At 49.0% G+C, this 13,850-nt stretch overlaps 6 protein-coding genes across 6 annotated transcripts; 1 reads left to right on the forward strand and 5 right to left on the reverse strand.

The window, feature by feature from the left end:
* Positions 1 to 78: 78 nt before the first annotated feature.
* Positions 79 to 1,308, reverse strand: N7510_008330 (uncharacterized protein; the record flags this gene model as incomplete). Its single annotated transcript, XM_056980255.1, has 3 exons — positions 79 to 616; positions 691 to 998; positions 1,051 to 1,308. The coding sequence occupies 3 exons, from the start codon at positions 1,306 to 1,308 to the stop codon at positions 79 to 81; spliced, it is 1,104 nt and encodes a 367-aa protein (XP_056830464.1).
* A 414-nt stretch (positions 1,309 to 1,722) lies between these two features.
* N7510_008331 (type-X family DNA polymerase) lies at positions 1,723 to 3,747 on the reverse strand (the record flags this gene model as incomplete). Its single annotated transcript, XM_056980256.1, has 1 exon — positions 1,723 to 3,747. One exon carries the CDS (start codon positions 3,745 to 3,747, stop codon positions 1,723 to 1,725), a length of 2,025 nt encoding a protein of 674 aa, XP_056830465.1.
* A 496-nt stretch (positions 3,748 to 4,243) lies between these two features.
* N7510_008332 (HoxN/HupN/NixA family nickel/cobalt transporter) lies at positions 4,244 to 6,021 on the reverse strand (the record flags this gene model as incomplete). The annotated part of the gene is made up of 6 exons (XM_056980257.1): positions 4,244 to 4,860; positions 4,918 to 5,053; positions 5,207 to 5,399; positions 5,452 to 5,537; positions 5,575 to 5,664; positions 5,818 to 6,021. 6 exons carry the CDS (start codon positions 6,019 to 6,021, stop codon positions 4,244 to 4,246), a joined length of 1,326 nt encoding a protein of 441 aa, XP_056830466.1.
* A 916-nt stretch (positions 6,022 to 6,937) lies between these two features.
* On the reverse strand, positions 6,938 to 7,909 carry N7510_008333 (uncharacterized protein; the record flags this gene model as incomplete). Its single annotated transcript, XM_056980258.1, has 1 exon — positions 6,938 to 7,909. The coding sequence occupies one exon, from the start codon at positions 7,907 to 7,909 to the stop codon at positions 6,938 to 6,940; it is 972 nt and encodes a 323-aa protein (XP_056830467.1).
* A 1,217-nt stretch (positions 7,910 to 9,126) lies between these two features.
* Positions 9,127 to 10,017, reverse strand: N7510_008334 (alpha/beta fold hydrolase; the record flags this gene model as incomplete). Its single annotated transcript, XM_056980259.1, has 1 exon — positions 9,127 to 10,017. One exon carries the CDS (start codon positions 10,015 to 10,017, stop codon positions 9,127 to 9,129), a length of 891 nt encoding a protein of 296 aa, XP_056830468.1.
* Positions 10,018 to 11,583: 1,566 nt separating this feature from the next.
* On the forward strand, positions 11,584 to 13,507 carry N7510_008335 (dicarboxylic amino acid permease agtA; the record flags this gene model as incomplete). Its single annotated transcript, XM_056980260.1, has 5 exons — positions 11,584 to 11,746; positions 11,801 to 11,858; positions 11,919 to 11,925; positions 11,975 to 12,135; positions 12,193 to 13,507. 5 exons carry the CDS (start codon positions 11,584 to 11,586, stop codon positions 13,505 to 13,507), a joined length of 1,704 nt encoding a protein of 567 aa, XP_056830469.1.
* Positions 13,508 to 13,850: the final 343 nt, after the last annotated feature.

Raw genomic sequence — 13,850 nt, forward strand, 5'->3', positions numbered from 1 at the left:
TTGGATCGCAGTAAAAAAGACAAAAGGAGTATAATGACAGGGTTGGTACAATAGTTAGCGAGGTCAAGAAAGCAGGATTTATATCATCTGTATGATCATGCCCTGCTTGATTGCATCCATCTCTTTCTTACTCAGAGGATCTTTCTTATCAAAACAGTGCTTCTTGCGCGTCGCGCTAGGCCAGGTCGTGATGTCGCAGCCATCACCACCCATCTTGTTCGGCTTGATCGCGTACCACGGTATGGCTTCGCTGTAATCCTCGTAGTTCTTCAAGAGCTTTTGCCAACCCCAGGGATCATTTTTTTTGGCCCCAGATGCAGGAAGCGAGATCCTGTCGGCCTCTGCCTGCAAACCATCAACACGGCTCTGTAGTTTCGAGAGACCACGAAGTTTAATGTTTTTCTTGGTCGCATAGGCAAACACGCGAGTGTTGAGATCCTCGAAATGCCAATTATCGTCAAATCCAAGTCGGATGTACAGTCCCATGACCGTGCCGAGATTCTTGACCTCGGAATCTTGCTTCAAGAGGCCATTACGGTCCAAAGTGGCCAGCATGGATAGGAACATGATTCCAGTCAGGCCACAGAGCTGGTTAACGTGGTCGCCCTCGGGGACCCTGTATCATTGAATTGCATTAGGAAAATCCCCCAACTGGTAGATTAGATGCGAATCGGAAAGGGAACGACTCACATGTACATCGGCATCAGATCACGACGTAGCCAAAGCATGGCAGTGGCCTCGCACATAGCCCACTGCTCTTTCCAATTGCCCTCGGCTTCTTTGAAATCCACAAGCACATTCTCCACGACCTCCATAATACCCCAGCCGTAGGAATCGTTGTATACATACATGTCAAAGCAGTCCGGGTTACGGAGGCTCAGTTGGAGCATTGACGAGAAGAATTTGTGCCGTCCTGCAAAGGTGAAGACCCAGGGGTGGTCGGGATGTTCCGCGGCGGATTTTCCGCAGAGACAGGTCTTGCCGTCGTCACAAGTGTCCTGGTTGGGGTCAGCACGGGAATTAAATAAGCCATTGATTATGGCCACTGACTTCTACTTCATCCTCATCTTCCTCATCGGATGCAGGCTCTTCCTCGTTATCGTCAAGCTCTTCGAATGGCGCTTTACACTGACATTCCCACGCGTACGCATCGGGAGCATTGCTCGTGCTTCTCTTGTAACCCTCGTAGATGTTACCAGAGCACGAGACTTTGGACCAACGGGACTCCTTCTCCGTAGTCACACCTCCGACCTTGGACCGTTTGGGCTGGGCGTCCGCATTGTCCGATGACTTGCGCTTGGGAGGCATACCGGCATAAGACGACAGGAAAATGTATACGTAGGATGAAGTATGCACTTAGGGAAGGATGGGATCATGGGGTTTCTATTCGGGGATGAAAGGCGGAGAAATACATGATTCACGGATTGTGATGATCGTCAGCGTCGCAGACGCGTTCCCACTGTGACGCGTCCAGATCCTGATACGCACTAATTAGGCGTTTTATCGTACCCACTCGGAACGATAGCACTCCGTAATTTGGCTGCTGCTTCGCGTACGGCGATAGGAACGATTGATTTGTCGTGAGGAACATGAGAATAAAGGTGGGCTCACTGGATGCTATCCGACTATATTTTAGCAAAGTAATGTACCATATAGATCTATGAAGTCGGCGGAGTTCAGATTTGCGTCACGCTAGATTGATCTTTCCACCCAAGCTATTATCTACCGTGTGCATCGCTCCTCCGGCGGCCTCCATCCAACTCCCAATCCCTCCATCACCAACCTCTCCCTTTCCTGCCAAGTTTCTCCTCCACGCTCAAGATCAACAACCTGACCGCCAGATGTTCGCTCTCGAACACCACTCGAGTCAAACTTCCATGCATGGGCCTTCTTTGCATAGCGGCGTAGATCCCGCTGGAAAGTCGTGTCGCCGGACCAGCCAAGCACGGCGCAACCGACAGTGCGCCAGGGCGAGATGATAATATCCACCCGACGATGAGGGTTTGGGTTCTTTTTGCGTAGAGTGCTCTTGTCGATATCGACGTCTCCGATGTCGAAGTGCGGGTCTTGCCAGACCACTAAGGCCTTGTCGAGGCTGTCAAACTGTTTTCCGGAACTATCGCCGCGAAAGGGAATGGTCTGCTGCTCGCGGTGCGAGGAAGTGAGGTTCAAGGCGAGAGTGTGGGTGACGTAGTGCTCCTTCTCGAGACTGGCAACGATATCAACGACGAGATTTCGCGTTACCGCATCATCGCGGTGAGTTATCATGATATCCACGTCACCACTGATGACTTTTCCTCGACGATATCCACCGACAATAATACAGTCAATATCATTACCGGCATCGGGGCGAACAAGATTTGCATGCCGGCGGATGACAGCAACAATGCTTTCCGATTCAGGGCGAGAAACACCGGCCAGAAATTCGTCGTAAAATTTGACTCCTATTTGCTGCACACGAGAAAGAGAATCCCAGCCGTGTTCGACAATATCATCGAGATCGCGCCAGCCCCGGTGATAATAGAACTCTCGTGCAGTTTTGGCACCAACGCCCCAAATCTTATAGAAAGTGTGCAAAACGCGCAACGCCGGATCCGTGTCGAGAGCATCTGCGGCAGAAACCGTTCCATTATCTTCGGTATGACTGCCACCACCATGCTGCTGAAACTCGGCAAAGAGGTTCGCAATCTTCACATCGCAACCGGGCAAGGCGATGATATCGTTTGGTCTATGAATAGGGTGGGGATACGAGGCGAGTGCGGCAATTGACGTACTATACGCCCGCACTCCAATATCATCAAGAGTGAGCTCTCGAATGCGGCGGATCTTTTCGAGTTGTGAAATGAATTTCTCGTTTGTGGGGTGCAGGGGCGCAGAGCGCAGGCATGCGTATAGAACCTGGTCGCGCACCCAATCTGGAACAGGTGGTGGTGGCGTGGGTTCGTCGTGCTCAGAGGTTGTCTGACGGTATAAAGTTGGGGGTTGTCTTTGAGAAGAAGATCCTCTGTCAAATGCCTCTTTCGAGCGCCGAACACCGAATCTACCAGAGGAAACTGGCGGTGATTGCAGCGCAGCGTCTCCTTTGGCGCGCTTAATTATTTGCCTTGATGCTTGTCTTGCGGCACCTAAATGATTTTCCGCTTCCGCAGGAACAGTAGACACTGTCCTCTTTCGACCTTGGTAAACCATATATGGCTCTTTCGGCAAGGGTTTCCCGGCCTTGATAGAGCTGTCAAGCCATTCAAGCTTGATCACGTTAACTGAGCTTTTTTGATCATTAGCCGTGGGAAGTAGATGTCTTAGAGGACGATTTCGGTTTTGCACTCTCTCTTTTTCGGACCCGGACTCGGACTCGGTGCTGAGATCGACGAGATCGCTTTCGGCATCCCCGGCTCTGTCATAATGCTCTGTTCGCCTTCGTTTAAGAGGCGGCTGAGAATCTTTCAAACTGGCATCATCTGCGGGCAAAGATTCCGAAATGTCCTCGGTCCAGATACCGCGCGAGCGCAGCTCCAATGCGGCCCGTTTTTTCTGGCCGATTCTCCCCAGAATCAACCCCGCTTCAGCGATGTCATAGGTGATATTGCCCCCGTGGCTGACGAGCCGGCTTTCAACATCATGCAATCCGTCCAATGACAAATGAGTAGGCAGAATAAAGACCGGCGGGATCGACGAAAATATGTCCAGCTGGTCGATTTCTGTACTTGCCTCTGGCGGAGATGAACTTGCAAATAAGGGATCCGGCATACTGTGTCAGAGCTTGATCCAGCTGAGGCCTCCTGGTCATACGCATATAAAAAGCAATATATAAAGGATATGTGCAAATATACCGGATCAAAACGTAAGTTTATCGAGTTATATGTGCATTGAGGAAACCAGGGTTACCGATTTCTATGCCTTGCCCTCTTACATCGAGTGGTGATCATGGGCATGGCGATGAAAGGGTATCAAAAAGAAGTAAATGCAATGGATAAAAGAAAATCATAGTCAGAATGCGGAGCAGGGGTGTAGTTGTGTAGTTGTGTAGTTGGAGATATGATGAGGCAGATTCGCGCTCCCTGCTTGACGTCACGTTGTGTTTCTGCCTGAGGCACGAATTCCTTATTGATCGATGGAGAATACCGAATGAAAGATCCTAACTCTTCTTCAAATGTTCCAGATTAAACTTCTCTAAGGTTTCTGCTTCGTAAACGTTATCAAATGCCTCATATAATTCCGATCACCACATCCAGCTAGACTCCAGCTAGACGATCTCATCCTCGAGTCGCGGCTCACCCGTGGGCTTCACCGCAACCTGAGAGACAGTCCCTTTACCAGCAGTTTCAGTCGGGCATTGCTGCTCTTCTTCAGATGACCCATCAAAGACCTCACAGACCGGTTCCCCACCGCCCAGAGCATCGTCCCGATACTCTTCTTCATCAATAACCACACTCCGGCCATGCCGCCGAGTCATCCATCGTCGCCATGGTTTATAGAGCAGAACGCTGAAACCGCCGAATATGATAAAACAGCCACAAATAGACCCACCAATGACATCGTAATAATCCCCTGCTGTTTGGACACCATCCCAGAACTTGCCTTTGGCATGCGTCACATTCAAAATCATTGTGAGAAGTTGAATGACTCCAATCACGATGGCCACCATAACAGTCAATGAAGTTAGGACAATCGAGTAGTAGAGAAAGGCGATGGGATCTCGGTGGTTGTCGTGCGATTGCGGCAGTTCCTCGCCGTCACTAGTGGTAGAGGTCGCGTCCGATGTGGTATTGGGAGGTTTGGGTGGCAGGAAGTTGGCCGAGGGTTGAATGTAGAGCGAGAACATGAGGGCGCCGTCTGTTGTGTCTAGCAAACACATTCCCGCTGTCATGCATCAGGATAGGTGACCGATATTTTTTGAAAGAAAATAATATGGCTTACCAGTGAACAGAGCTGGGAGAATTAGAATCACCCAAAAGGAAGTTCCCTTTGCTGCTTCAATCGACGAGATACCGAGTAATGCAATTTCAGACGAGGTATCAAACCCAAGTCCGAAAAGAATTCCCAATGGGTACATCTTCCAGGGCCTACAGAAGAAAATTATTCAAAGGTGTCTAATGAATTAGTTAGATGCCTCCGCTTACCGGTCAATCAATTTGAACATTTTCTTTAAAATTGAAAAGAGGATCCCACCTCCTTCAATCTTCCATGCTTCATCTTCATTCCCCACTGGCAGGCTGAAAACCTTTTGCATCTGTTTGATGAGTTTGTACAATATGTACCCATTCATCAAGCCAAGCAGAATCAAGAAGACCGCACTGACAGAGCTGCCAATGATTCCGCCAATAGTGCTGAAGCTACCGAATCTCGATGATACCGCAGCTGCCGTGGCTGCCACAACAATAGATGTGATTATGACAATCCTAGCTGATAGTTAGATGGAGTCATATTCCAGTTTGAAAAACCAAGGCTTACGTCGAATGGCCCAATGAGAAAAATGTCCCCACTGTAACAGGTCTTTGGCCAGTGGCGAGTAGGCGTCGGGTCATTAGATCAATGGCCTGTTTACTCTTTCGTTAGAATTATCGGACCGCGTACAGGAAGGGCATAGATACAGATATGTGGTCTGCATCGAATGCATGTCTCAAACCAAGTGTATAGGCTAGAACAGCGGTAGACACCAATGACCTGGCGGATCAAGTATTAGCAGAGTAATTCAAAAGACATCACAACCAAATGAACTATCTGGGCGTGCGTAGAATAAACATACGGATGATAGTGCTGGATGAAAGAGTTAGCTCTCGATTCCAACAAGTGGGTGGACCTATATTTCAATCATACCAACACGATTGCAGCAGCAATCCATACAACCATATTCAGGAAGGCAATGAACAAGATGATACCAATCGCTCGAAGTGGAATTCTTCTAATCCCCGGCATCCGGCTGTGAGAATGCTCCGCATGACGTATAAGTGGTTGCAGACTCCATTTTCGGTCGCCATCTAGTCTGTGAGTCTCTACCGATTCGTCGACGGCCGAAGGCATTGTCGAAGTGTCACTGTCGAGCCAACGCGAACCTCCTCGGGCTCTTTCTTTCCCTTAGTGAGATGATTGATAGTGCTGTATTGAATACTTCCCCAGACGGAGGGGGAAGAGGGCGAATAAACAGCAGATATGTCAGATGCGGGCCAAAAAAAGGATGGTGGGGAAAGTGGTTTACGTTATAAACCTCGACCAGTTCGCAGGTCCGATAAGTCGATGAAAAATACTCATTAGTCTTATCGGCCGCCGTCCTAGTGCTACCAAGATCTTTTTGAGCGCACTTTCGATCCTGTTGGCAACCTGCAATGAATGATCCTGAAGCGAGGCAATAATGCAAGCTGGGGTGCTGTCTGCAGAGGCGGAAGAAACCCCACGACGCACTCAGTTAACATCTACGAAAACCAAGGGAAAAGAATCATGTTGTGGTCATTGTGATATCGTCCCACGTGACATCGCGGGGCAGCGGAAGGCGCCGATAGTGAGAAAGATAGTATTCATTAGCTATTGCTATGTAATGTTACAAATGAAATTATCCACATGCTTTGAGTCCATGTTCACGATTGGACTGGGAGAGATTTTTTTGAGCCCACAGTCCACAGAGTGGCGGCTAGTCGGCGCTCGGCAAACTAATTTTCGTGCACCGCCAAATGAGGTGGTTGAGTTTCGCTCTCTGTGACTGACCGGTCCTCATTATTGGTTCGGCGAACCCAGCGGGTCTAACATCAACAATAGTGTCGGCCAGCGGCTGATCTTGAAGATCGGATTTCGTGCCTCCTGCAGATAGGGTTGCAATCCGGCAGCTAACAAGGGTATTCCTTGGGCAGTTCACTAGAGGCATTGCTCACTGGGAAACTTATTTGGTCTTTGATCGAATCCGTTTGTCGGATCGAGTTGAGAAAATCATTGACAGTTATAGATTTCACGCCACAGCAAATACTGTTGGCGAAGGCGTCCACTTGGTGACAGTGGGCTGCAGCTGCCGAATGTCCGTGCTCACAAGGATGTTCCATTCATTCCGAGTGATGGGGGTAACATCCGAGGCGGACAGTGGAGTCTTGGGACCACGCTTAGTCGACATACTGGACTTAGCCGGTGGCGGTTGTCTTCGCACACGAACAGGGCGAATCGGCGACTTCCGAGAGTGTTCTTTCCGAGCCTGAGAGTGTTCGGCCTTGGCCTGAGGAGGAAGAATGATAGCATCCTGCTTGTGGACGGTCCTGTAGGCACTGGCGACCTGGGTGAGAAGGTCGTCGCGGACATCCAGCTGCTCATAGACACGGTGGAAAAATGCCTTGCTGAAGGGACGGCCTTGGAAGTCGGTGATGATACGGTGCAGCAATGTCACGCAAGAGTTGATGGATTGGTCATCGGTACGGGAGAAAGGGCGGTTAGAGAAGATACAGAGCCGGCGTTTGAAGGTGTAAATGCGGTCCATATTGAGCAGGGTCAAGCCCTCTTGGCTAAACACGACCTCATTCTGGAGGATGGACTGTTCCATGAGATACTCATTGGCCTGGCGTTCATACTGGCTGCGGTTCAGCGCGTCGGTCCAGCTCTGGCCCAGGGAAAACTTCTTTGCTGCCCTGGCGATGGCCCGTTCCAGTATTCTCCACGACGGAGAGTCGAGGGATGTGACTGGAATGATCATGAGATCGGACGGCTCCCCGGTGGGATAGGGTTTGCCACGGCCAACGAGGAGTGTGACATGCATCATCTTTTGTTGCAGCTTAGAGGATACGTATTCAAGGGCTGGCAGGAGGGAGGGGATGACAGCGTCAGAGTCGAAGCTGAATTCAGGAGAGAGTGGCGGCGAGATCATGTCGTTGGTGAGTGTTCGTGGAGAACTTGGGACATATATGCCCATTGGGCGAGGCAATCGGATGACGCCCATGGTGAGATGAAGAATAACTTTTGGCTAGATAGGGGTATATACTGAATGAAGAAAAAAAACGTAAGATACAAGAAGATGAATTGAATTGCCCTGAGAAAGACCAGACGAGGCAACTCTGGACTGTCGGGTTTCATATACCATGCGAGCCTCATAGTCACGAAGCCCCTTCCCCGCACCTAATCCGGTATCTTAACTTAGAAATCTCGCTAGTTGACTTAAATTAGCTACATTTTTCTGTTGCTAATGTTAGCAAACTTCGCGAAGCAGTGGCCAATCATCTCGTCACGATCGAGGAAGCGCTGCAGCGATCAGCGCGACCAAAATACCCGTAACCGCCGCGGCGCACCTCGTGTCACATCCACCAATCATTTTCTTCTGCTGTACGAGATCCTGCAAGCTAGGGCACGTTGGCACATAACTAGTCCAAGAACGGTGAAGGATCCAGTCAATGAGCTGCGAGCTGCTGAGCAAAGTGCCACCAACTCATCGCATCAGCAACGCTATCACCGGCTATACGGGATTATGGCGATGTTGGCTAACTCGATAGGCCCACAGTGTCTCCCAAGTAGGGGGCTTGACAGCCCGACTCTTTGGGTCTTGAGGTGACGACCGCATGGCACCTGAGCTCGAAGACGACAGCGGACGCTTTGGTTCCTTTGCTTTCCCACATTGCATGTCAGACCGCGCGGCTGTTGACAACATCCAATGCTTACCCGCTCATTCTTTTCGACCTGTCAGTGACTACCAACAAAGAGCTGTTGGCTCTAGCTGGTCGCCACGTCATCTACAGCAAATTTCCAGATCGCCATTTCATTTTCGTTTTTCCCAGTCTGAACAGCACAGAAAATCTAAGGGAAGCAGCAGAGCCACAGTTCAGTCAGTCACCAACATAAGCAAATATAACTTCTGAACTCCCAGTAGACTTCTTGGGAAGCTAGCTTGGTTATTAATTGTTCAACATAATATGACAGATCATCCTCGGAGTCATCGATGAAGCATCTACTATTTACAAGTGGTGTTCTACAGAATCTCCACGCCCCGATTGAGAGTCGCACAGGTATCGATGACATACCTTCTCCATCATCGCTCTATCCTATATATTTTAACCAACGACAGTGTATCACTCAAGATCAAGGCCTGTATGTAACTTAAAAGTGCTCATTAGGACAGGTATTCTTCTCGGGAAGTGCTTGTCATTATCTGCCGTGATACATGTCCTAAAACCTCCGAATTTCTTGGGCAATGCTTAAAGGGTCTTCCAGGGGTATCAGATGTTTCACATCTTTGGCGGACTTTATCGCGACTCCCAACCCAGACTCAATGAGGAACTGACCAACTTCAGCTTTGACTCGCTCCTCTGGTTCAACAACGTCCAATTCGCCAACGATAATGCTGGCTAGTAGTCCAACGTCTTTCAATATCTTAAGAGTCTTTCTCAATCCAATTGAAATATCTTCTCCCATGCCATACGTAGGCCAGGAACTTTTGGCAAACTGATTACCGCAAAGACTGTTCTCCACCACCAACTTCACGTCTGGCTCACTCAGCTTGTCAGTATTTGCAAGGACATTCCGAACTGTCCATAGTACAGATTCCCGCGTTTTATACGCCGATAGCTGCTGGTCCTTCATTTCAGAAGGCAGATTCAAGGCCGTGGGTGGTGCTGGGGCGGCTAACACCAGTCCCTTGACTTTGTTCAAAAGCTCAGCGGGCAGGAGGCTGAGAGTTGCAAGAGCTACCTTTGCTCCCATCGAATGACCAACAAATACCAAGCCATTTTTAAACAAATCTTCGTTTTTTTCATCTGCTTGGAGTTGTTCTAGGACCGAACGAATATCCGATGCCAACGCAGAGATCGAATAGGCAGATCCGTTATCCGCTACTGGGCCAGTTGATTTGCCCCAGCCTCTGAGGTCGACAGCAACCGTTGGATAAGTGGTGCTTATAGAATCCGAGGAGTATGGTGATGTAAGTTTGTGCCATGTAGAGGAAGAGCCACCCCAGTAGTGAATGAAAAATACCAACGGTTTATTTCTTTGCTCTTCTGGACGAGTAATAGATGTATATATGGCTGTAGCTGAAGATGTGTTGACAGTGAGGGATTCCATAGTGGACTGTGTATGTGCTGATCGGAAGACAAAGTGTTCGGTGAGAAGAAAATTGAAGTTATTGTTTCTCCTGGAACATATGTCGCATGCTGACATTTATAACAAAGCTTTTAAAAACCGCGCAAGATTATTGTGCGTCACATCTACTTGGTGATTGATGTGGAATCAGCTTTCTTGGCGTGGGCAGAGGCACGGCCCCATTCCGCACTGCTTACACATTGTCAGCTGGAATGAAAAATCGCAGTGGCTGTCTCAAAAAGAAGTCATCGATATCTGTAGATGTAAGCTTGTTTCACGTTTGCTGTTGATAAATTCCAGCTACAGCCTGTAGAGTTCTTCATGGGGGTGCTCAAAAAACAATCGGAAGATGGTCAAACTTGAGCTGGTCAATCATCGGGTCCCGGACAGGATGCCGCCTCTGTACAGAACCTGTGTGGCCACGAGAACGATTTCTAATAACGGCAAAACCATCGTATAGTGCATAATGCAGCTCATGCTCAATGTATCTTCTCGGCACCTGATCAAGAGAAACCTGTACCATATATATATTTGATCACTCGAAGTAGGCGGACGTGCAATGCCCAACCCTCTCCGGAGCAAGCATTCTCTGCCAAGTGTCATCCCGTCTTGGTCGACTTGGCGGTAGGCCGAACAAGAAGCCAGAGCATGACCTACCCGACCAGGGTTGATGTCGATCTCTTGGAGTCTTAAGTTCCGCCTACGCCCTTTGTCTTACAACTGAGAGTGCGATGCCCGATTTGTATTGTGTCTCCGGGATGCTTTCCACAGTCATCATGGTCTCCATCAAGAGCTCTGATCTGCATTGTTTCTAGAATGTCTACTAATGTAAAGCAAGTTTAATCCATCCCCACACGGCCAATGTGGATACGTCTGTAATACCTGTTGCGCTATCAATGTCTTGGCAGTTGCGTGATTGTGCGATATTATTCGTTATCAAGACGGTCCAAGAAGGGCTCCAAGAAGGAACCGATACGGATTTCACCCCTGTTTTACTGTGGCCATAAGGTTGTATTGATTTTATATCTTGCAGTTCTACCCCTGTCCAATACGAACATGGCTGTGAGGGAGGCTCACGTGGCGCTGCATAGCCATACTCGACGGGGACGCTTGGGCATACTCAGTAGGCGTGTCGTTCCAAGCCCCTCTTCGGTTTGAAACTTTGGTCAAGATCAATGGCCACTAACTACTTTCCGCTCTGTAAGCCCCGTAGACTCAAACCGAGATGGCTTGGCAGTCTCCAGTCCCCTTATCTGGGGGTTCTTATGTCGACCGCGCCCCGTTTGTTTCTTGACTCAATTTACTCTTGCATCGGCGTTCCGCTACCATTCAGGCTTCTGTGGCCTATCGCCACTTCCAGGCAATCGCGTCGCTATCCAGAACTCTATAGGAAACTCTAGGCTGGCCCGTGTCATTTTGACCCCCAAATCTCCCGCTTTTCAAAATTTGCCTTGTTTGCTGTCGAAAAGACAGCTCCAGAGTGAAACAATTTGCCTGTGATCTGTTCCGCATCAATAGTGCTGCATACAGCGCAGGGCTGCAGCCACCATGTCCGTTTGGAACCTGCGGGAGGAGGGCTTGACATCGGAGAATTTCGTGGCAAATGAACACCACGACGGGGGATTTATGGAGGCCGAAGAAGGTGGACTACTTGATCATAACCATGTTGAGCTCCATCGGGCCCTCAAGGCCCGGCATATCACCATGATTGGTATGTTGGATTCTGAGCATAAATATGTAGAAAGAGCCAACTAACGTCGGCTAGCTATCGGCGGTGCCATCGGCACTGGGTTGATTATTGGAACGGGAGATGCACTTGCAAAGTAAGCTTCGCATACATCATATATGCCGAAAACAGTCAAGTTAACTAACGTTCTCTATAGATCAGGAGTCAGTTTTTCGATTAACCAAGCCATGACCAATCTTGCTGACCTTTCAGCCCGCTTCAATCTTAATTTCTTATGCGTGGGTTGGGTTCATCGTCTACTTGGTGATGTGCGCCCTTGGAGAAATGGCTACATGGCTACCACTGCCTTCTGGCTTTACCGGTTACGCTGTCAGATTTTGCGATCCTGCTCTCGGGTTTGCTCTAGGATACACGTAGGTGACATTTCTTTCCTGTCAAATGCGAACTCTGTGCTTACATTGCTCTGTCAGATATTGGTTCAAGTATATCATTACTACTCCGAATCAGCTCACTGCCGGCGCGTTGGTTATTCAGTATTGGCTCCCAGCAGAAAAAGTCAATCCCGGTGTGTGGATCACGATTTTCTTGGTCCTGATCGTCAGCATCAATTACTTCGGTGTGCGGTTTTTCGGCGAATTTGAGTTCTGGCTGTCCTCGTTCAAAATTATTGTGATTCTCGGGATTATTCTGCTATCGTTAGTCCTCATGCTCGGCGGCGGACCGGACCATGATCGCAAGGGGTTCCGGTATTGGAACGACCCCGGCGCATTCAATACCTATATCGCTGATGGAGCCGCTGGACGTTTCTTCGCTTTTTGGTCCTCGATGGTTAATGCTGTCTTTGCCTATCTCGGCACGGAGCTGGTTGGAGTCACGGTTGGCGAAGCACAAAACCCTCGGCGAACAATTCCACGTGCGATCAAACTGACCTTCTATCGTATCTTGGTTTTTTACGTCCTGACCGTGTTCCTTGTGGGCACTTTGGTCCCGTTCAACTCGAAGAAACTTGCCTTCGCGGTAAATGCGGACAGTTCTGCAGCCGCGTCGCCTTTCGTGGTTGCCATCGAGTTGGCTAGTATTCCAGCTCTTCCGCATATTCTGAACGCTTGTATTCTGGTCTTTGTTTTCTCTGCCGCCAATTCGGACTTATATATTGCAACGCGCACGATCTACGGTCTCGCACGAGAGGGCAAAGCGCCATCATTTTTCGCACGGACCGATCGCCGCGGCGTTCCTGTGTTTGCACTATCAATATCTTCACTTGTCTCACTGCTAGCATATATGAACGTGTCGAGCAACTCGAAAGATGTTTTTGGATACTTCGTCGACCTAGTTACAATCTTCGGCCTCCTAACCTGGATTTCAATCCTGGTCACGCACATTTGCTTTGTGCGGGCGCGCAAGGCCCAGAACGTCCCGCGAAGCAGCCTTGCGTATGCGGCACCGCTTGGGATGGCTGGTTCGTATGGCGCTCTCGCATTTTGCATCCTGATCTCCTTGACCAAAAACTACGATGTGTTCACTCACAACGCGAAGTGGGGAAACTTTGACTACAAAACTTTTATCACCGCATATCTTGGAATTCCGCTTTACTTGATTCTCATCTTTGGTTATAAGCTGGCCACTAGGTGCGAGGGTGTCAAGCCGGAAAAAGCTGATTTGTGGACAGGAAGGGCGGAGATTGACCGTGAAGAGGCTGAGTACCTTGCCAGGAGGGAGGCCCACGGAGAAAAGCATGCCCAATCGCATTGGTTATATCGTACTTTCGTTTCGTGGCTCTTCTAGTGTGGTGGGCCGTTGGTCTAAAAGGGCGTTCGTGATGACTTGTGTACCTTCAAATAGTACTTATTTATGATGATTGAATTTTTGAAATTTGTCAATGAACGTATGCTTGATGAGTTCGGAGTAGTGGGACTGATTCTTCAGATTGACCCCAGACCGAGCCTGTGGATATGATCTAATCAGGTCTTCAATAGTTAATGTTTGTTCAATGTGTTCAAAATCGCGGTCAAACAGACCATGGCCCATTAATCTAGTGGTTATGGTTCTCATATGTTCTTTTCTATATTGACCAGTAAGGCACACTCTGATTCGCTAACCTTGGGAGAGGTTAAACGTTACTAGTTAC

Source organism: Penicillium lagena (genome assembly GCF_028827675.1).
Source record: "Penicillium lagena strain IBT 129212 chromosome Unknown utg000006l_segment0_segment0, whole genome shotgun sequence".
Classification (NCBI taxonomy): domain Eukaryota; kingdom Fungi; phylum Ascomycota; class Eurotiomycetes; order Eurotiales; family Aspergillaceae; genus Penicillium; species Penicillium lagena.